Here is a 21,141-nt window from a genome sequence, read left to right as displayed (position 1 = left end):
AAAGACATGGGGAGAATTTGCTTCCAGTGTTTGAAAGAAGGATTCCTAAGGTTTTTTTAAAAAAAGATTTAAATGAAACAGTAAATGGCAGATAATATTACTTAAATATCTTAACTAACTACTGACTGCTGGTTTTTGTGTGTCAAATGTGTTTTGCCCCACAGATTCAACACAGGCATGAGCACATTCTTTTATCCTCCATTGTCTTCTGCTATGCTCTGTATCCACAGAGCCTCTTTCCCTTCCAATTCTGTGCCTTACATCTCTGTGGTGCAAATGCCTGCTAATACAAACATTGTTTAAGCTAGAGCAACAGAGACACTCAAGACTGGGCTTTGCACACGCTCCGTCTTTGCTCTTCCACTAAGTGGCTCAAGGCCAAGCTGAACAACGGATAACCAAGACGCAGTTGATAGGTCAAGCACCCCTGCCTGCAGCATCTTTGATCTCTCAGGCCAGAAGCTGATGGTGGTGGAGACCAAAGCCCCATGTCCTTGAAGCCTCAGCATGCAAACACTTCCACCTCCCCCTAGACCCACCTACAAAGCAATCGTGTAGGGCGTAAAGCAGTCCCCACATGCCACTTTCTTCTTCTGACAAATATGCAGGCACAAGGCCTTAAATCTTACACCTAACCGTGTTGCCACTTGCAATATGATCCATGGTGCTTTGGGATAAACAAGCACTTCTAACTTACTCCTTATGCCCCACTGTGAGATATTTGATCTCCTAAGAAGAGCAGTTTTCAAATGTACTTATTCTTTTCCCTCTCTCCTCTCTTATCATCACATCTTATCTACCGATGTCTGCTTAGGAGACTAGGATGCCACCTTTGTCCTAAGCTGAGGGGAGCTCCTCCTCACATCTGAAGCTTCCGTCATGTCTTACCTGCACTAGCTCCTCCTCTCCCCCCTCGATGTCCTTGCTGAAGCTCACATTGGATCCTGAAGGGTGCTTGCTGCGGCCAGCTGGCTTCTTGTGAATTTGAGTCTCAGAAGATTTCGGGGTGTTGCTGGTGGACCACTCGGCCCTGTCTTGCTCATTGGTAATGTGAACCACATCTGACAAAGGCCCTGAGAGCAGAGCATCCCTTTCGTGGGGCTGTAATACAGCATAAGAAGAGGTAAGCAGAGAAGTAAAGGCAAGTTGAAACAAGAGAAGGACAACAACATTACTTAAAAACCTCATGGCACTGGAAGACTCATTTTATCCTTCCAGGTGAAGGGAAAACTGGCCCTTACTTCTCCTACATGCTCCAGAAGGGAGTTCTATTAAGAGAAAAGTTTTCAACACTCTCCTGCAAAGAAATCTACATAAACTTTAGACACTAACCACACTACAGAAAACAAAGCCTATTCTAGTAGGGCTTAGGTTAGGCCTTTGCGAATTCTCTTCCACGTGCCATGTTGAATAACCATCAGGAAGACAGTGTTCTCATCGCTTACTAGGACTGTGAACAGTCGCTGCACTTATCTTGTAAACATTTGAGTTTTACATGGAAACGTCATAGGCCATTTACCTTTCATGGCCTTTTGGCATTACGGGTAACAATTTACTTCCTTCTTACCCACAGACACATGGATAAATGGACCTTTAGTGTTGTGGCACTGACCCTTTGGAATTCCCTCCCCTTAAATATTAGACAGGCACCATCTCTGTTGCCTTTTCAGCACCTATTGAAGACCTTCTTCTTTCAACAAGCCTTTTAAGTAGAGCCCTTATCCCAGCCTGCATCAGTGCTGGAATTGTTTTCAGATTTTTTTAAAAGCATGTTTAAAGATTTGTTTTAAAATATGTTTTTAAACATGTTCTGTTTTAAAGACTTTTTAGTGGGGTTTTCTGCTGCCCTGGGCTCCTTCTGAGAGGGGAGGCAGGATATAAATTTAATAAATAATAATAATAAAGAGATTTATTTCATTTATATACATTTTGAGCCCTTCACCATGCAGCCACAAGGAAGGTTATATACTGCTTCAAAACAACAAGCAAACAGCTTCGTGCATAACAACACTAAACCATTAATTAGACTGTATCAAATAACAAGCAAACTGGCAGCATAGATTATACATAGATCAACCAACAGACAGACCCACCAATTGAGGGTAAACACGTCATGAAGTAGATTCCAGTACACAAAAGCTTAAGCAGCATTAAAGCTGCTAGACTTTAGTGTCACAGGACTCCTTGCCCCAGCTTTTACTGGATGGTACCGATTATCTAGATCCTTTTCAGCTGGATTTTTTTACTCGGGTTTCAGGACAGTCACCCAAGAGGGCATCTTGTGCCAGGAGATGGAGGTGAGAGAGTGAACCTCTCAATTCTCAGTGGCCTTTGCTATGATTTATCACAGTATCCTTCTGGGCACCTTGTGAAGATGGGCTTGAGGGAACACCATTTTAAAGAAGGTCTAACCTTTTATGGAGTGCTGAGGAACTGCCTTTGGCCACAGGATTTCATCTTGTTCCCTACACTTTTAAACATCAACATAAAGCTGTTGGGTGGAGATTTGAACTGAGAAGTAATCAATACAGTTACAACACCCAGCTCTAGATCTCCCCTCCCCTCCCCTAGAGAAGCAGCGGAGGTCTCAAATCATCACTGAGAGGGACTGGATAGATGGGAGAGAACAAACTGAATCTTAATCCAAAGAAGAAGAAAATAGTGTGTGCTGGTCTTCCTGACTCAGGAATAGATCTACAGTCTATTTTGAACAAGTTTTCCCTCCTCCCAAAGAACTGAGTTTGTAGCTTAAGTGTGCTCCTTGATCTGGTGCTGCTTTTAGAGGCTCAGGTGGTGGCAGTGGTGACTAAGAGTGCCTTTTACCAGCTACACCCGTTCCTGCAAATGTCAGACCTCATCATAAATCATTCATCATTTGGTAACCTCCAGATTATTCTCTGGTACAGGTCAGTTGGAGCACATTCATTCCACTTTGTCTAATCTGCCCATTTGTTTCTGGGCTCAATTCAAGATGCTGTTTTAATCTTTAAAGCCCTGAAAGATTGGGACCAGGGTATCTTAAGGATTGCCTTCTCACATGTGTGCCCCCAGGATGCTCTGTTCAACATCTGAGGTCCTCTTCAGTCATCCTTGACCAAATGAGGTCCAGCAGATGTGTACTAGAAGCAGGGCCTTCCTAGTGGTGATGCCAACTTTGTTGAATTCCCTTCCGAGGGAGGCTTGCCAGGTCCCAACACTGCATTTACTTTCAGATGCCAAATTCAAACCTGGTTAAGAAGGCTTTGGGGCCAATTTGATTTGGCTTATGTAAATATTATATCTGATTTATTGATTTGCCACACACTGTTTTTATTATTCTGACTGAAATGCATTCTTGTTTTGCCATATCATGGTTATTTTCTACTGTTCATTTTTATGTTTTAAGGGCATTGATTGTTTTGGGAGGGAGCCGCTTTTGAGTTGCTTCTTTCTTGTTACAAGAAAGCAAGGTGCAAATTTCTGAAATAAATAATGCTGGTAAATGTTTAATTTATGTACCACTTTTCAAAATTAAAAAATTACAAAGTGATTTAAAGTACAAAAGCAATGACATCCAATAAAACAAATCAATAAATGAAGTAAAATTAGAAAGCAGGCACGTGGCAGTTTACCAAAGGATAGACAAAGCAGACCAGTTTTAGTTAACTGAAATCTCAGTCAATGATGAGGCTGAGCACACCTCCTGGGGGAGAGCATTCATTCTACATTGGTGGGGCAACTACTGAGAAGGCCCTGCTCTTAGCAGATTCCAATATTGCATCACTAAAGGATGAAACGCTGAACAGGCATGGAAGGGTGAGGACTTATACAGAAATTGAGGAAAGAATCACGGCACAATTTCTTGACAAACCAGCTGCTGTGGCCCAAAGACCCGTATCTCACCTCTTCGTCCATGTCTGGGTGGCAGAAGGAACGTGTGGAGAGTTCATCTGTCAAGTCTTCATGGCTGCTATGAGGAGGTTCCACTTTACCACTAAAGAACAAAACCGTCTCTGGACTGGGATTAGGCCAGGACAGAATTCCTTGCTTATCCACACAGCAAAGCACCTAAAAACAGGCCCAAGATATTCCACAACACCCCAAAGACACACAAAAAACTATTGGCAAGACTGTGCATGAATCACTGAGGCAAATAAGTATCAGTCAAGTCATCTCAGCTTTCAAGCACCACGGAAAACAGAAGAAAGGCCCTTTTCAAGTATCTTCCCATCTCTGGAGACTTTCTTGAATGCTACAGAATACAGAGCTAACCTCCACAACATCTTAATGGCAGCTTAGTGTAGAGGAGCCACCATGTAATATTTTAAAGATAGGATGGTTAAGTGGCAAGCAGTGTCCCCAGTTTAGTGATAAGCCACCTAAGGCCAAGAAAGTTTAAAGCTGAAGACAGCAATATACGGCCTCGTAGATGCCCTTTATGATCCACTGCCATGAGCTTCCCAGGCTGCTCCACGTAGAACAGTCTACTGGAAACTGTCTATGCTTTGCACAGAAGTGGAGAATACTGCAAAAAAATGGGCAGAAGGTAGGACTCTTGAATTTTATTTAAAAAATTATTGTTCTTAATTTCATAAAAAACAAGGCCTACTTCAGTTTTATCTCAATTGATTTTAAAACAGAAAGCATTTATCACGTTTCTTCTATCTAGCAGAGACTATTGTCAAGTTGCTTAGAGCAAAGAACAGCTAGCTAATCCACATCCAGGTCGTAAGAGCTTGACCATGGCTGTAGCCGAAATCTGACTGCCTGTGTTGCAGAGCTCAGGTCAAGCTGAATGCATTATCTAAGCCACGAACTCAGAAATATCCAGCTAACATCACAGATGTCCTTGTGGGATTTAGAAGAATCTTTTCTACATAGGAACAGACGAAGCTGCCATACACGGAGTCAGGCAACTGATCCATCTCACTTAGTACTATCCATAAGGATTGGCAGCAGCTCTCCAGGGTTTCAGACAGAGGACATTCCCAGTCCTACCTGGAGATGCTGGGGATTGAACCTGGGACCTTCTGCATGCAAAGCAGACGCTCTGCCACTGAGCTGCGACCCTTCCTCTATAAAGGACACAACAAATCTAAACGAATGAACCCTGGCAGGAAGACCCTACAGCTGTCCAGAAAACTAGGATGCTAACTGTTAGATCTCTCCTTGCAATCATACTTACTGTGACAGATCCCAAGCTGTGAAGCAAGCTAGAGGTGAAGGTAAGGGTAGGAGACTTGCCCTTCAGAACCCGCAGGAAGTGGCTCCAGATACTTCGCATCATTTCCTGCCAGAAAAGGAATTGGACAAGTATGGATACAATAAGTGAGGGGAAACAGGCAAGGAGAAGTTTATGTAAATTATGAAATATGATCCATTTCCAGAAAAGACAGGACTACATGAAAATATGGTGCTTCACATTTCAGAAGGAAAGAAGGTACAGCCTGCTGTCCATAAACAAGAGATCTAATGTTGAAGAAACTTGCTAAGATGATCAATACATGGATTCTGCAAAAAGCACACGGCACAGGATTTCATTTATAAAGTCCGTTTTATGGATTTTCATTCTGTATTGTGTTTTTATTACTTAATTCTGTATTATGAACTGCTCAGAGAGCATTGCTAAGAAGCAATATAAAAATCTAAAATTGGAGACAAATTGGTGGAAAGACAGGGAATAACTTATTTTATGTATCTATTCATAACATTGTTCTACTACTTAATAGAACGTGTTTTTATTGCTTTTATGTAGACCAAACAGTAACATTTCCTAAAAACAAAATAAAAATAAAACTCAATCGTACATCACAGACCAAACTGAGCGGTGTACAAAACGATTAAAAACTAAGAGTCAGAGTCGAGGAAAGTTTGGGTAAAGATATAAATTTTTAAGAGGTGTTTAAACATCATTACTGTCTCTGCCTCATGCATTACTTGGGGGGCGGATTCCAAAGGGTAGGTGCAATCACCGGGAAGGCCACCTTTTGCACTGTCATCAAGTGACCATCTGCTGGTCACGGAATGACCAACAGGGTCTCACTGGAAGATCTTAAAGATTGGTCTGGCCTGTAGTGTGGGAGGCGGTCTGCAAGGTATCCTGGTCCCAAGATGTTTAGCGCTTCAAATGTCAACAAAGGGTAAAAAAGGCTTGCACTTGTCTCAGTAGCTAACAGACAGCCAATGCAGATCTACAGATCAGTTAAATGCTACAGATATAGGTTCAATTTAGGTTCAGTTTTGAGAAACTATTTTGAAGATTTACCAACCCGGGACAAAAAAATATGCACTGGAAGGGCAACCCCTATCATTCTTACTTTGCTAAAGATATGAAATCAAGGTATAAAATACGTCACAAATGACTTGCCAAGGTCAGCTGAATAAATTGGTTGCTCAGCTTGAGAGACTTCTGGAGTCCTACTGGGTCCTAGTTTCTCATTATGACAAATGCATTCCAAGGTTTTTAAAAAATCCTAACACGGCCCATTGTCAAGGTGCCTATGCAGGGATAGCCACTGCACAGATCCCTGAATAAGTTGTGCGATCTGATTTAATTTGATCTCACAAGTACAAATAGGGCATTGCTGTGTTGGTGATCTGAGAAACTGACCACTTCCTCAGGACAAAAACCACAGAAACTGATTGTGTTTTAACTTCAGACCAGTGGGACACTCCCATTTTACTTACCAATAGGGCAAGCAGAAGAAACAAAGGCTAAGAAGTTACACTTTGAAAGGTGAGCATTTCACTAACCCAGCCTTTCCCAACCAGTGTGCCTCCAGATGTTGTTGGACCACAATTCCCATCTCTCCTGACCATTGGCAATGCTGGCTGAGGCTGATGGGAGTTGTGGTCCAACAACATCTGGAGGCACACTGGTTGGGAAAGGCTGCTCTAACCCCTCATGCCCCATTTGCTTCCTACATGAGAGGAATCTTGTGCAGGGCAGGGCAATCAAAGATTAACATGGTAAAATTAATTTAAGTAGCAACAGCAACAATCATATTGGTTCTGATGAGGAACAACAGCAGGAGAAGGCTGTTGTCCTACTTGTGGTCTTCCCAGAGGCATCTTGTTGGTCACTGTAGGAGAAAATATGCTGGTCTACACAGGCCTTTGGTCTGATCCAGCAACGCTCTTCTTATGGTCTAATGGCAACGTTTTTTAGTAGCTTGCTTCCTTTGTATCCCACCCTGCTCTTCATATGGGTCTTCAACCCTTCTACTCAGCAGAGGAGAGACAGGCAGCTACTAGCTGGTTACTGACAGGCATGTCAAGGTTTGGGGTACACTTTTTTTAAAAGCAGAAATGCTAGATTTTTATGGCTGGAGAAGCAGAAACATGGCCCTGGCAGTATATATACACAAAATATTTATTATTTTATTTAATTATTCGTGAGATTTATATCCTGCCCTTCCTCCCAATAGGAACCCAGGGCAACAGTTTGGGATGTGGGTTTTTATTTTTAAACAGGATTAGCGATTATAGTAAATATTTTTGAATGCTTGGGATTAGCAGTGCCAGGGCTTTTGGTTACACCAACGGTTGGGGACAAAGAATCATCCTGCCCCAAACGGGTGTAGTATTTTCCCCACCCCCACAATCCTTGGTGTAGTCACCACTGAAGTCAATGGGCAACCCACACTTTTACTTGGTCCTGACTGAGGAAAGCAGCGAGTGCCACAAACAAATCCTTTTGATTTGGTTTGACTACATTATGTTTTTGGTGGGTGAGAGTGAAGCACAGACAAACTGCCTTCTTCATTTAAGTAAGACTCATTCCCATGAAGTTTGAGCACCTAAGAGAAAGAAACCGCAGAGAATGGTGGATGTACGCAGGTGGTCAAGCTGCTACCCCCTTAACTACAAAGCCAGACTTTAACATATAGACTCTGGGGCCTACTTAGAAATCCCAACTTGTTTGTTTTTCACTGTCTGGTTCCTTAGAAACACACAAACATTGTTTCCATTCTTCCCTTTCCCAATTTGATTTTGATGATGTATACAGCGTCATGTATTTTGATTATTCTTCCCATGGGCATCTGGTTGGCCACTGTGAGAACAGGATGCTGGACTAGATGGGCCATTGGCCTGTTCCAGCAAGCTCTTCTTATGTTACAGATATATATATAATATTCTGCTCAGATCCTGCCGATACTTACCACTCTCTCACAGTCAGCTATTTTCAGCCAGGGCAATCAATATAGGATTTGAAATACAGCTTGTTTAAACATTCTAGGCAACCGCAGAGTTAAATCACAAGGCTTTTTGTTCTCAGACAATCAAAGGGAATGGTGAACATCCTCTATTAAAAACAGCATGTGGGAAAGCTGTGCATCCAGCATGCAAAGCGCAACAGAGTAGCAAATGAAAGCGCCAACAAAGCAAGAGACATCAGCAACAGGAAATCAGCACAAGGGAGCAAGCAGATCACAAAGAGAAAGGATGGGGAGGATCTTACGGCGCTAAGCAACACCACAAGAACAGGATGCAAGACTGGTTAATAAAATAGTACCTGGGAAGATACCACCTCTGTGTAGCTGCTGAGTGTGTCCTCTGAGAACTTAGCCAGCTGCAGCAAGAGAACAGATTGGTTACTATCAAGGTGCTTAGAACTGATGCATGGGGAACATCCCCTTAGAAAATGCTTTTCACCAATGGGAGACATGGATGAGAAACAGGCTTAGCTCTGCAGGACTTGAACGGAATCCAGAATGCTACCTTGGCTATGTGTTTACAAGTCAAGAATTAAAACCCCCAAAGCACAGTCCTTTTCCCTTCAAGAGATGAAATCAGTGAAGGAAACTTGAGGTTCATCTTGAACTGATGTCTAGATGTAGAAGAAACAGCTTCTGACCAGATTTAGGTACATTTACCCAATTCAAAATGGTCAATAGAGGGCATGAAGACAGATTGGGATGTGTTGTGAGGAGGAACGTCAAGTTAGAAGGTGGCCCACAGGAAGGCTTGAAGAGGAAAGCAGGGAGCAGAATCATGCAGAGAGGGAGAACAAATAGCTCAAATCCAATCCACTAGGTGAAGAGAAGGCCAGGAAAGGACACGTGATCTAAGAGGCTAAAGAAGGAGAGGACCATACATGCTACATTCTAAATGGATTTGGAGGAAAAGAGATACAAGAAAGGATGCTACCCTAAGTCAAGATAGAACTGACTAAGACACAAATAAGTATTCAGGTGGCCAAGATGCAGAACTACATCTGATATTAAATCATGGAGGGGGGGAGAAGAACTGGCAGGATTTCATGGACTGTAGGACGCAGAAGGCAAACATGAACTGCGAATACGAGTGTGGTTGGCAGGGAGGATGGAGGCGCTGGCAACAAGGTGGGGGAAAGGAGAAGAGGAAGAGAAGGAGATCAAGCTGCACATGCCTGCAGCAAGTGATGGTGCTGGGGGGGATTGAAGAGGGCAGTGGATAGATGCAGAAGGTACACCTGGAGTGGTAGGAATCAACTGACAGATGAACCATCCACCCTTTTTCTCCCATCACACTGAAGATTAAAATGCCACTCCTATTATTCTTAGGCCCTACAGATTATGAGACACAAAATCTGGCTTCTTTACAGATATTAGACAATTATTATAAAACGTCTATAAAACAGCCCAAGTGCTGCTGATAGTTGGGAGAGGCAGGCAGGCAGGCACTCAGACTAACCAGCCATCTGCAACTCAACCCTTGGGGAGGAAATGAAGCCCAGCAGCTTGCCAATCAAGCCCTCCTACCACCTCTATTTTGCTCATTCCCAGAACCCAACTTGACCCATGTCAGTCCTGCTTCCCTATTCCTCTCTCTCTCTCTCTCTCTCTCTCTCTCTCTCTCTCTCTCTCTCTCACACACACACACACACACACACACCCTATGACAGTACTTCCACTTGTATCCACAACTGATCCAGCTTCAAAAGTTCACAGGGGAAAATGGCAAAACACAGGCCCAAAACATTTGTGTTTTTCAGACCTAGAAGACACTTGTGAATTCCCCTCCTGACTCAGAAGTCCAGAGTTGTCTTTACCCAGTCCATCCTCTCTTCCTTTTCCACGATGCTCTGTTGTTGCATTACCTACCAGGGAAGTGGGTGAAGTCTTGCTCATCTGGGCCAGGACTCTGGCTTCACCAAAGGCTGTAGCAATAATCCACAGGACAGGAAACAGCAGCGGCAGGATGGGCAAGACACCATTGACCTGAAAAGCCATTGCAGTTTCCCAGTTAGTACAACCACCACGTACAGCTGAAGATGTTCCATCACCTCCCCAACAGCACCAAAAAGAAAGAAAAGAAGAAGTCCCAACAGCAAGAACTGGTTGCTCGCAAGAACATTGTTATTGATACTCCCAAGATGTGTACAGCATTCTTGAGCACTGGACACATGTGCGTAGAAAACACACAGAGAGACAAATAAAGGAGAAGAGACAAGGCTAAAAAAAAGTTAAGATGAACAAAGGTCCAAACCTTATACCCAATATAAACCTACATGAAAAAATTAATCCATGCCATCTCTTTTTCTGAACATTAGCAATTAACACTGATAAATCTGGGCAGGCAAGAGGCCCAAGCCATGTGTCTACCATGGAGAAAATGATGTTCCAGCTCCCCATAGGTAGCATGTGGAACAAGAGTATGAATACATATACACTCAACAGTAAATACCAGAAAGCGTGTGACTTTTCTCATAAAGGGGTACTCACTATAGTTTGGAGAAAATAAAAACACAACCTTCTTTACCTGCAGCTGAAGCAGTATGTATTGCCAGGGGACTACTCCAGGAGCCATGAAAACAAAGCGTATAGCATTGGTGACCAGGAAACCAATCTGCCATTTAAGAAAAGGAGGTAGCATTAGAAGCCATTATGTCAGTCACCATGACAACAAAACTATCCCTCGAAAGATTACAGAAACACCTTCTGGTTGTTATTACATTAAAACAATTATGAGCCTCAATGGCTCAAAGCCAATGCCTAGTTTACTTTCAAATGTTTCCCGACAGTGATTAGGAAGCTGCATTATACCAAGTCAGACAACTGATATTTCTAGCTCAGCACTGCTACACTGACTGGCAGAAATTCTCCAGGGTTTCAGACAGGGGACACTCCCAGCCCTATCTGGAAATGCTAGGGGGTTAATATGAGACTTTGCAACGCAAAACATGTGCTCTGCGACTGTGCTGGAAATACAGGATAAAAGTCTAAATCTGTCCTCCTAAAGAGTGACCAAATTTTGGATGTAACAGAAGAGTTACAAGAATGCATTAATGAAAGGATTAATTACTACTTAGAGGCCTTATTTACAGTTAAAAATGGAAATGGACTGCCTTCAAGCAGGGCTGTGGAGTTGGTATGCCAAACCTTCGACTCTGACTCCGACTCTGACTCTATTTTTCCACTGTCCGACTCCGACTCCTCTATTTTTCTACTGTCCGACTCCGACTGCACCCAAAATTGCTTCTTGTCAATTAAAACTTATTTGGAAGTCAGAGTCGGTACATTTCTACCGACTCCGACTCCACCCAAAATTGCTCCTGACTCTGACTCCAACTCTGACTCCACCCAAAATTGCTCCTGACACCGACTCCATGACTCCGACTCCACAGCCCTGCCTTCAAGTCGATCTAATGGCAATCCTATGAATAGGGTTTTCATGGTAAGCGGTATTCAGAGGGGGTTTACCATTGCCTTCCTCTCAGGCTGAGAGGCAGTGACTGGCCCAAGGTCACCCAGTGAGCTTCATGGCTGTGGGGGATTCGAACCCTGGTCTCCCGGGTCAAAGCCCAACACCTTAACCACTACACCACACTGGATCTCATTTACAGTTAAGGGCTATACAAATTTTGTTACATCAAATTAAATAAACATTCTAATTTGCCTTTAGATTACCTAACTCTACATATCAACTGAAGTCTGAGAATGCAGGGCATGCCATTATCATCTTAGCTTGTGGCAGGCGAGGCTCCCTCCTCTCCATTAATCTTGTCAAGTTCTCTTCTGCACTCAAAACCAAAACATTTCCCATATTCAACAATTGAATACTGAGTACCAAAGACCTTCACGCTTCTAGCCAGAATGAATCAAGAATCCATTGCATGAGTTAGAACTGCTCACACCACAGGAAGGTGTAGCAAATGCAATGGTCCCAGCTACCTGGAGTCTTGCCACAAGCAGTAGCCCATCAATAGGACGTACCAGCACAATGGGAACGGCAAACTTGAGCATCACCGATTGTACTGTGAACCTCTCGTTATCCAGAGCAGTCACAGGACGTGACAAAGCCATGTCTAAACATAATCTGAAACAAAAGAGATTTACTGAGGATCTTACAAGGGTTCAACTATTTATTACTTTTTTATTACACTTCCCAATTTTATATATAAAATGTATAGAGACGGCAAACCACTATTACACAATTGGGACAGGACTGATATATTCAATTTCAAGTGATGATTTGTCAGATGACAGTACTAAAATATTGCGCAGCAGAGGTTTTATGACTATAATATGGTTAAACTGATCATAGACTGGACATATTTTATTTATTTATTATTTCAAATTTATAACCAGCCCATCCTCTCCAAAGGGAGCCCAGAGCAGCTCACAATAATAAAATTACATAAACAGCCACCTTACAACAGCACTATAACATATTACAGATAGTAGTTAAACCCAGCAGAGCAAGCATGTCATGAGACTATTGGCCCAAAGTCCCAATAATTTTTTTTAAGTGTTTACATGTTTTCTGGATACAGGCAAAAGGGGGGACTCCCTGATTTCCCTTAGGAGGGAGTTCCAAAGCCAGGGGAGCCACCACCAAGAATGCTCTGTCTCAAATGAATTCTTTATCCATTCTGCTATCTTAATGCAAACTTCAATAAAGGGCTGTCTTCACACTGGAAGCAGTATTGAACTTACCTGACATTGTCAATCACTGGCGTTTTAGTAACACAAAAGAGTCTGTACTGCTGTGGATTCTGAGGGCCCTTCTTCACCTCCCCATTTGGGGAGGGTGGAGGAGAAAAGGGGGGAAAGAGATCCCCTGGCTCCAGGACAATGTGCTCATCATCCTGTCAGAAAAATATGAGACAAGTTCTCCAAAAGCTGAATAAATGGGCAAACCCAGGGATCCTTTAGAGAGTCCTTTCTTCTTAAAGCAACTGACTTGGCAGCAACACGTCATTACCTATTGTACTAATTTCAGATTGACACAGCGCATCAGTTTGTAAGATTGCTTCTGAATATTAAACCCCATTTTGCACCCTACCTACCTACCTACCTCTTACCTAAATGGCAAGCTCACCTCCATTTACTTACCACTCTCTAGACAAGGGGGGCGCGCGCGACTTGTTGCCCTCCAGATATTGTTTGACTCTCTACTCCCACCAGCCCCAGCCACCATGGCCAAAGGTGAGGGATGCCAGGAGTTGCAGTCCAGCAACATCTGGAGGGCCACAGGCTGCCCACCTCTCCTCTAAACAAATTAAAATCCCCTTCAGTGTCTTCACCCCCCAACATCTCTAAAAGCACTACCCTTCTCCAGGAAGGACAGAGAGAACACAAAGCCGGAGAAACAAAAAAAGAAGGTGCTGACTGGTTGGATACCAGATTTCTACAGAGTATGAGGAGATGGAGAGCAATGGTTATTTGACATTTCTTTAAGTGAGATCTAAAATGTTAAAAACATCAGAATGTCTTTAAATATCAGGGAGAGGGGGACAGGTACAGCTTAGCTAGTTTTCTCCCTCTACAGTAGGGCCCCGCTTCTCAGTGCCCCACTTTTCGGTGTTCCGCTAATACAGCGCCAGTGGGGTGATCAGCTGGAGGGGGGGCTGGAGATCCCCACGCTCCAGCTGATCTCGCCGGAGGAGGGGAAGATCAGCTGTTGCGCGCTACAGCTGATCTTCTCCTCCTCAGGGTGATCAGACTCCCGCACTCCAGCTGATCGCGCCGGAGGAGGGGAAGATCAGTGGGTTAGGTTCCAGACCCCCGCGCTACAGCTGATCTGCTTTTCGGTGGTTTTCGCTTTTCGGCGGGGGTCTGGAACCTAACCTGCCATATGAGTGGGGCCCTACTGTACTTGAAAACCTGTTTGTAAGAGCGGTTCAGCCAAATAGGACTGAAGCAGATATACTGTACTTATTACATGTAAATGTTAAAGGTATACTTACGCAATACTTGTATCAGTTTAACTGTCACAGCTTCCCTCCTGCCCCCCTCAAAGAATCCTGAGAATCATTGTTTGATGAGAACATCAAGAATTGCTGATGAGCTTCCCTAACCTCTCACAGAACTACAATTCCCAAGTTTGCTCAAGAAAAGGACCAATAAGTTGGTTTCCTTTAAGTCTTTGGTATAGATATGCCCTTATATTGCAATGCCAGTACTGCCTTAGGTGGAACTTTGTTTTCTAAAAACAGTGAAATCCTTCTGCCGTTCCATTCATTTTATACTAAAAGCCAGGCGAAAGTAGCAACTGTTTTCTTTGTATTAGTTATCATTTCAGATAACAAGACCTTTTTGGGTAACCCTATTTGGAACAACCCAACTAGAGAAATAACATTCACAGGACTCAGATGCACCCCAAAATTTCAGTTCAGTTGTGGCTATTCTGGCTGGCACAATAGCCCCTTACAGGATGTATTTGCTATAGTTGTAGGTATAAAATAGTCCTATCATGATATAAATGTCTTAATTACCTCTCACAATACATATTCTCATGTGTACTGTATGACCTTGACCTATAATCTGGTTTCTCAGTTTCAGTGTTAAAAGCAGCCTCTAATTGTGGCTGAGTGCATAGTCTGTGCCTTATGCTGAAGCTCAGCTGATGTGTATTTGATCAGTCTCTTGGATGGGAGACCACTGGTTTCTAGCCCTCATGTTTCTAGCCCTCATGTTTATGAAGAAATTGAGGTTTTGTTTCCATTGAATTTGTTAAATGCTTAGGAACCAAATGAACACCTGAATAAGATTTCAGACATACATGGTTTGGGTCTTCCATATTTTGCACAGGTTTTTGCCTCTCATTAACATTCTCACTTTCAAATAACAGCTCTCACACACTTTACAACTCTTACAATACTTATTTCCCTGGTACAAAGAGGAAAGAAACGTGACTTACCTTAATCCCTCTGAGAGAAGTGAAGGATTCCTGCCCTGGCCTCAGCGCAACAACATCACCCTCTACTAACAAGCTGACTGGGAGATTGACAAGATGGCCATCCCTGTAGACCCAGTGGAGTGACCAGGAGGGGGCAAAGGGCATGTGAAGGTCAGGGTACATGGAGTTTGTCCAGTTCAACTCTTTGCCATCCTTCAAGGCATCTGAAAAGCAGATTAACAGGGAAATGAACGATGGTCACATATGCAGGGTGAGTGGGCTATGGGTGAGAAGGCCTATCCCCACAGTGGCAGGAATCCATTTGGGGCGCATCTTAATGAAAAATTAGACATTACATTAATTGCATGAATGCAATTTTAAAAAATGTAAATAGCTGCAAGGGAGGAGGGCTCGAGTAGCAGCGAGACATGGTGCTTTCAAATTAAGAACTTGCTTTTTCGGACAAGGTATAAGAACTAATGCAAAGTAAGCACTAAAAGTATGGATAGGATGTGGTTACACTTTTGCACAGGGCAGTAAAAAGGGGTAAAGATAGCAAAGAGGAAGAGGAGGGAAGAGGAGGCCTCACCATTTATTCTGCTGATGATGTTTCGGAGTCTTTTCTCAACTTCCCGGCGCTTTAACCTCTCTTGTCGTCCAATCAAGAAGAGATCAAGTAGCACCAAGAGGAAAAGCGCCAAGGCATTTACAATTTCAGAACCTTCACTGTTCAAAGCAAAACATCAGAGGTTGCAGGCAGCTGAAGAAAGGAATTACATATACAGTCCTACCAAATGCATGGCTGTCTTTACTACCCTCAATAGATCCTGTCAATCAAATCAAATCAAATTAAGAAGTCACTCTGCTGGCTTAAGCCAACAGACCATCCTCCTCCTCGTTATGAATCCACCACATGCTTAGATCTTCTATTTTGACAATTGGTGTTTTGTTTGCAATCACAAGCATTAAAAAATACTATCCATATTTATGATATTTTTTAAAAAATGATTGAATGTTAGTGGCTTTTAGGATCCTCTGTGGATGGAATATTGTAACCAATCAATGAATGAACAGCATACCTTCCATGTGGCTGGCTCCCATAACAGCATAATAATAGCAGCACTGTCAGCAGCATCAGGGATGCCCCTGGCCAATGGAAACAGGAGCAACGGTTGCCATGGTACAGAAAACTGGTCTTCCACACCTCCTACAAAAAACAGGAGGCTACATCAACCTAATGGAACCTAGGCTTTGTCAAAAGCAGACTACAAAAGAGCCAGAGGGTCACACAGGTTAATTCCACTAGGAATGAACGCCATCCATACAAGATAATCTCTGACACAATTCTCCATCATGTATAGGGCATATAGACTTCCAACTCACAATCACACTGAACACTGGAATATGCCAGTTTGCCAAGGAACAAAGAATCCAAAGTCCCACCAATGGTTCTGTGGCCTGGTCTGTTCCCACTAGGAAAGACTATTAGAGCGTGATGGTTCCTAGAACCACCACCGCTGTTGCTGCCTCCAACTTGGCGTACTCAGGTTAGAGGTGGACTGGCACCAGACAGGATGAGGAGAAGGGGACACGCCTCATTGTGCCAGGGCACACAGCTCAGCCTTCTTCTTTTCCCCTGATCTTGTGTTGCTGCCAGCTTTCCTCAACATCAGGAGGGCTGGCAGCACCATTGTCCCAACTCCAGGTGCCCATCCTAGCAGCAGACTTGCAGCCAAGTGCCACTTTCCAGCTTTCAGCAATGGGGAAATCTTGCTTTCCCTAATGATCTCCAATGTACACCCTCCTTCAAAACTTAATCTTTCACTTTACAAAGAACTGCATAACGTGTTCTTGAAAACAACTCACAAACATGGAGCAAAATGGCATGCACAGCTGCCAATGCTTACCTTCCAGGAAATCACCTTCTTTCTTTCCTTCTGGTGCCCCTCCAGAAGCAGAGATAGCTGGTCTCTCAGGATAGTCAGAGCTTTTGTTGTGGTCAGACCCAAATTTGCAGTCACCTCATCCTGGACAACAAAAGTTTTGCAGAGCCAATCTAGTATTTCTCCATAACATTTCCTAGCACCTTCTGTGCCCCCCAACCACAGACTGCTTAAGAACACCAACTATTTATTGATTTATTACATTGATATCCATTCCTTCCAGCACAGCAGGAAAATGGTGCAGGACAATATCTAGCAAATCCAATACACCTTTGCATGCCTGTCCTCACTTCGTCAAACATGAAAGAAAACTTTCCACAGCAACCATGTTGGGTCCTTTCAGGGTGGCTAATTCTTATTATGTGGAGTTTAATCTCACAAACAGTGAATACCTGCATGCACAATGCAAACAGTTCCTAGACAGCCCATTTTGGATCAAGCATGGGTATCGTACAAAGAAATGTCCACCATCCTGGAACAATATATCCCACCCTAATTGTATCATCCTCCTGTGCCACAGAAGCACACTCTTGCGTTATTATGCCCACTCAGGAAAGCACGGCCACAGCCACGTAAACCTGCATGCCCCTTTTCCTTCCGAATGCCTTTGGTGTTGCAGCTTGTTCCCTTCCACGGTGCAGTGCAAGCAAATGGTGCTCAAATAAAAGCTTGGCACCTGTTCCCCAACACTGCTTTTCCAGCCGAGCGGGTTAGGGCTGTTCCTCAAAGCTACAGATATTGTTACTTTCAAATAACCCTGTGGCAGAATCCACTAGGAAGCTCTCCTGCACAATCCCCCTTTTAACCAGGAGCTGCATGAAAGCACAGAAATACTCTTATGCAGCTCCTAATCGTTTCAGTGTGGGTTGCACTGGAGAAGTTCCCAGCAGATCGTGTCCCAGGTTCAATAGTGGGAAGGAGGGTGCTAGGCGCCACAAAAACAGCCACAAAAACAGCAGCTGAAGTCCTATTCTCACTGTTGAGGATATATGAAAAGAGCCTAGAGAGGTCTGCTATGGGTACTGGAAGGCAGTGTTTTAAATGAGGATGAGCCCTGGATTACTGGCAGCTACAGCTACTTCTAGGAAGGTGCTGATTATGCCTCTCCCCAGGAATTCTGATCTCCACACTGTAGTAGCGAAACCTTCCCTGCCAGGGATGGGTCAAGCTCAGATGTCAAATTATGAAAGGATCCTACACAGTCAGCACTCAAACAGTCCCACACCGCTTCTTAAGGCAATCTGTCTAAGGCTGCCATTCACCTATGACTCTCCCTGGATCGTTTCAGCTGCAAATTCCTCTGCAGCAAAATGAACATCTAAAAATAAGCAAACTCTCATGAAGCACAGGCAAGTCATGATAGTGCATCCCTGTCAGAACTAAGAATAAAACCTGACGTAATTCTCCTGCTGCTTGGCTGGTTTTAGGGACTAGAAAAAAACGGCTCCCTTGTTTCTGTCGGATGTGGACCAGATGACATCAACTCATGGCAAAACGTACGCTGCCCTCACTACCATCACAATCACCAGCATTAAAAAAAGAAAAGAAAATGGAACACATAAGCAGCATTCATTCCTGGCAGCGCACATTAATGCAAGCCTTGCAGGTTCTGTGATGGCAGGAGACATCTTTGCAGAGTTAACAGAATTCTTAGAGGGAGGAGAGAGAAAGAACTAAGACTGCATCTCTTTCCTTCTGAGGTTTTTCAAAAATTTTGCCAGCCGTATCTTAGGAAGAGGACTGCCTGGCTTCGGACAGAGGCTACATGATGCAGGGGCCCTATTCAAGCTCAATGACTCTCACTTTGGCCAATAATATATTGCACAAGGATTCAACAGTTGCTTCTAACTCAGAAGCTCCATCAGGCACCAGGATCTCCGAGTGGTTGCCACTGGGCCAAGTATCTAGAGCAGGGGTGGGGCAACCTTTGGCCTTCCAGATGTTGCTGAACTACTACTCCCATCAGCCCTAGCAAGCATGGTCAACAGCCAGGAATGATGGGAGTTGTGGTTCAGCAACATCTGGAGGACCAAAGATTCCCCACACCTGATCTAGACAAAAGAACAGAGAACATATACCCCTTCAGTTGTTGTTGGATGCCAACTTTCATCCACTCCAAACAGCAGGATTTGGACATTAAAGAAGATTCAATGTCAGTGGGACAGTGTGCAGATTACACTTCCTTATATTCTCCCAGGGCCAGATCTTTCCATTAGCACATCCACTTACATCTTGCCCACTTTTCCCTTGCAATATTTACTGAATAGTTTCAGTAAATTGCTGAATTTATTCTGGTAGCAGAATATGACGGCATCTGTAAATCGGACTGGGAATGTCCCCAATCTGAAAGTCTGAAGAACCACTGCCTGCCAGTGCAGACATTGCTGAGCTGGACAGGCCAATGGGCTGACTTAGCATAAGCCAGCTTTCTGTGTTAGCTTGTTTTTTAACTTACAAAGTTTTAAAAAAATCTTACATAATTTAAATCTTCACACATGGGTGACTTAGGGTTTCTTCACATATTATGGTAATTCACTAATAGGCAAAAAACGTTGCAGTTTAAGAAAGTACCTATAGCCCACAGACATTCCTATCAAACTTTAAAAAGCAGGGAAATTGGGTAGCTATAGTGAATGCACCAGGGGAGCAGGATACCTGACCTCTCTGAGATATTGTACTGCCCTACAAATTGGTCAAAATGCAAACACAATTTGGGTTGGTCTTTCACAGTCCAATCCACTTGCTGTGTAGCTTGGAAGAATTTGGTAACATGTGCCTCTGAGCATATGGTGAGTGGTGGCAACACTTGCAATCAGCCCAAATAATAGAAAGGAGGCATGTGCTATGCTGATCTAGTTTTAGAAGGGAGGAAGCAACATTATTAAGACAGTTGATAAAGTTCAGAAGGTCACTTTAAATATGTCTCGGAGAGCCCACTACCTCTCTAGGTATTTGGTTCCATTGTCATATGGCTCTAACAGTTAGGAGGTTTTTCCTGATGTCCAGCTGAAATCTGGCTTTCTGCAACTTGAGCCCATTGTGGGACAATCGAGAAAAGATTGTGGCCCTCCTCTATGTGACCACCTTTCATGTACTTGAAGAGTGCTATCATATCTCCCCTCAGTCTTCTCTTCTCCAGGCTAAACATGCCCAGTTATTTCAGTCTCTCCTCATAGGGCTTTGTTTCCAGTTGTTACTTCCGTGCAATCATGCTTAAAATAGGTAAAACTGACCATGGGAAGGAGGAAGGGGAGGGGAGGAAGGGAAAGGGGAAGGAGGGGATTGGAGGGGGATGGGGAAGGGGCAAAGGAAGGGGGAGGGGAGGGGCAAGAGGGAGGGGATAGGAAGGTGGGTTTGATCATTTGCATACTTTCTGAGTTTAATGGAATTTATTTCTGTGCAATCATGTTTGAAAATGGAAATGGACTGCCTTCACGTCGACCAGACTTATGGCGACCCTTTGAATAGGGTTTTCATGATAAATGGTATTCAGAGGTGGTTTTACCATTGCCTTCCTCTGAGACTGAGAGCCAGTGACTGGCCCAAGGTCACCCAGTGAGCTTCATGGTTGTGTGGGGATTCAAACCCTGGTCTCCAGGTCGTAGTCCAACACTGATCCAGGGGGGAGGGGGAGGAGATTGGATGGGTAGGCACTGGGCAGAAGGGAAGCCCCTTTCCTTTCCAAAAGGAAACCATTGTGAACAGTATCATTGCTTTTCAGCGTTTCCCCCACCTTTTTATTGTACAGCAGGCACATGTAGCCTCTCACCCACATTTAAACCAAAGCTGTCCCTAGCCACATCCACACCAGGCCTTTGTTTCACTTTGGACAGTCAAGGCTTCTCTCAAAGAATCCTGGGAAGTGTAGTTAGTGAAGGGTGCTGAGAGTTGCTAGGAGACACCCTGTTCCCTTCACAGACCTTCAATCAGAGTGGCTGACTGTTAAACCAGTCTGGCCACTGAAGCTCTACCAGTGGAATAGGAGTCTCCTCTCAGCATCCTTCACAAACTACACTTCCCAGGATTCTCTGAGGGAAACCATGACCGCCTCAAGTGAAATCAAAGTGTGGTGTGGGTGTGGCCCTCTGATTAGCCAAGCCAAGCAGCTGAGAGT

The 21,141-nt window shown here is 43.8% G+C and overlaps 1 protein-coding gene across 5 annotated transcripts in view; it reads right to left on the bottom strand.

The window, feature by feature from the left end:
* The window catches only part of TMEM94 (transmembrane protein 94), a 104,190-nt gene that overhangs the window by 39,405 nt on the left and 43,644 nt on the right, over positions 1 to 21,141 (bottom strand). For 4 of the 5 annotated variants that reach the window (XR_009761310.1, XM_061616150.1, XM_061616152.1 and 1 more), the window contains exons 3-14: positions 16,992 to 17,111; positions 16,164 to 16,291; positions 15,674 to 15,810; positions 15,106 to 15,308; positions 12,900 to 13,051; positions 12,177 to 12,279; positions 10,723 to 10,809; positions 10,065 to 10,181; positions 8,495 to 8,551; positions 5,165 to 5,269; positions 3,883 to 4,047; positions 889 to 1,101 (exon numbers count right to left, since the gene is read on the bottom strand). Coding sequence is in view for 4 of the 5 variants with exons in the window: in XM_061616150.1 (XP_061472134.1) it covers positions 889 to 1,101; positions 3,883 to 4,047; positions 5,165 to 5,269; positions 8,495 to 8,551; positions 10,065 to 10,181; positions 10,723 to 10,809; positions 12,177 to 12,279; positions 12,900 to 13,051; positions 15,106 to 15,308; positions 15,674 to 15,810; positions 16,164 to 16,291; positions 16,992 to 17,111 (1,587 nt within the window). In the remaining variant the exon portion in view is untranslated. The remainder of the gene's footprint in view (positions 1 to 888; positions 1,102 to 3,882; positions 4,048 to 5,164; positions 5,270 to 8,494; positions 8,552 to 10,064; positions 10,182 to 10,722; positions 10,810 to 12,176; positions 12,280 to 12,899; positions 13,052 to 15,105; positions 15,309 to 15,673; positions 15,811 to 16,163; positions 16,292 to 16,991; positions 17,112 to 21,141) is intronic. The other variant, XM_061616153.1, reaches the window with a different exon arrangement.

Source organism: Rhineura floridana, chromosome 3 (assembly GCF_030035675.1).
Source record: "Rhineura floridana isolate rRhiFlo1 chromosome 3, rRhiFlo1.hap2, whole genome shotgun sequence".
Classification (NCBI taxonomy): domain Eukaryota; kingdom Metazoa; phylum Chordata; class Lepidosauria; order Squamata; family Rhineuridae; genus Rhineura; species Rhineura floridana.
This window is presented reverse-complemented; position numbering and strand designations above follow the sequence as displayed.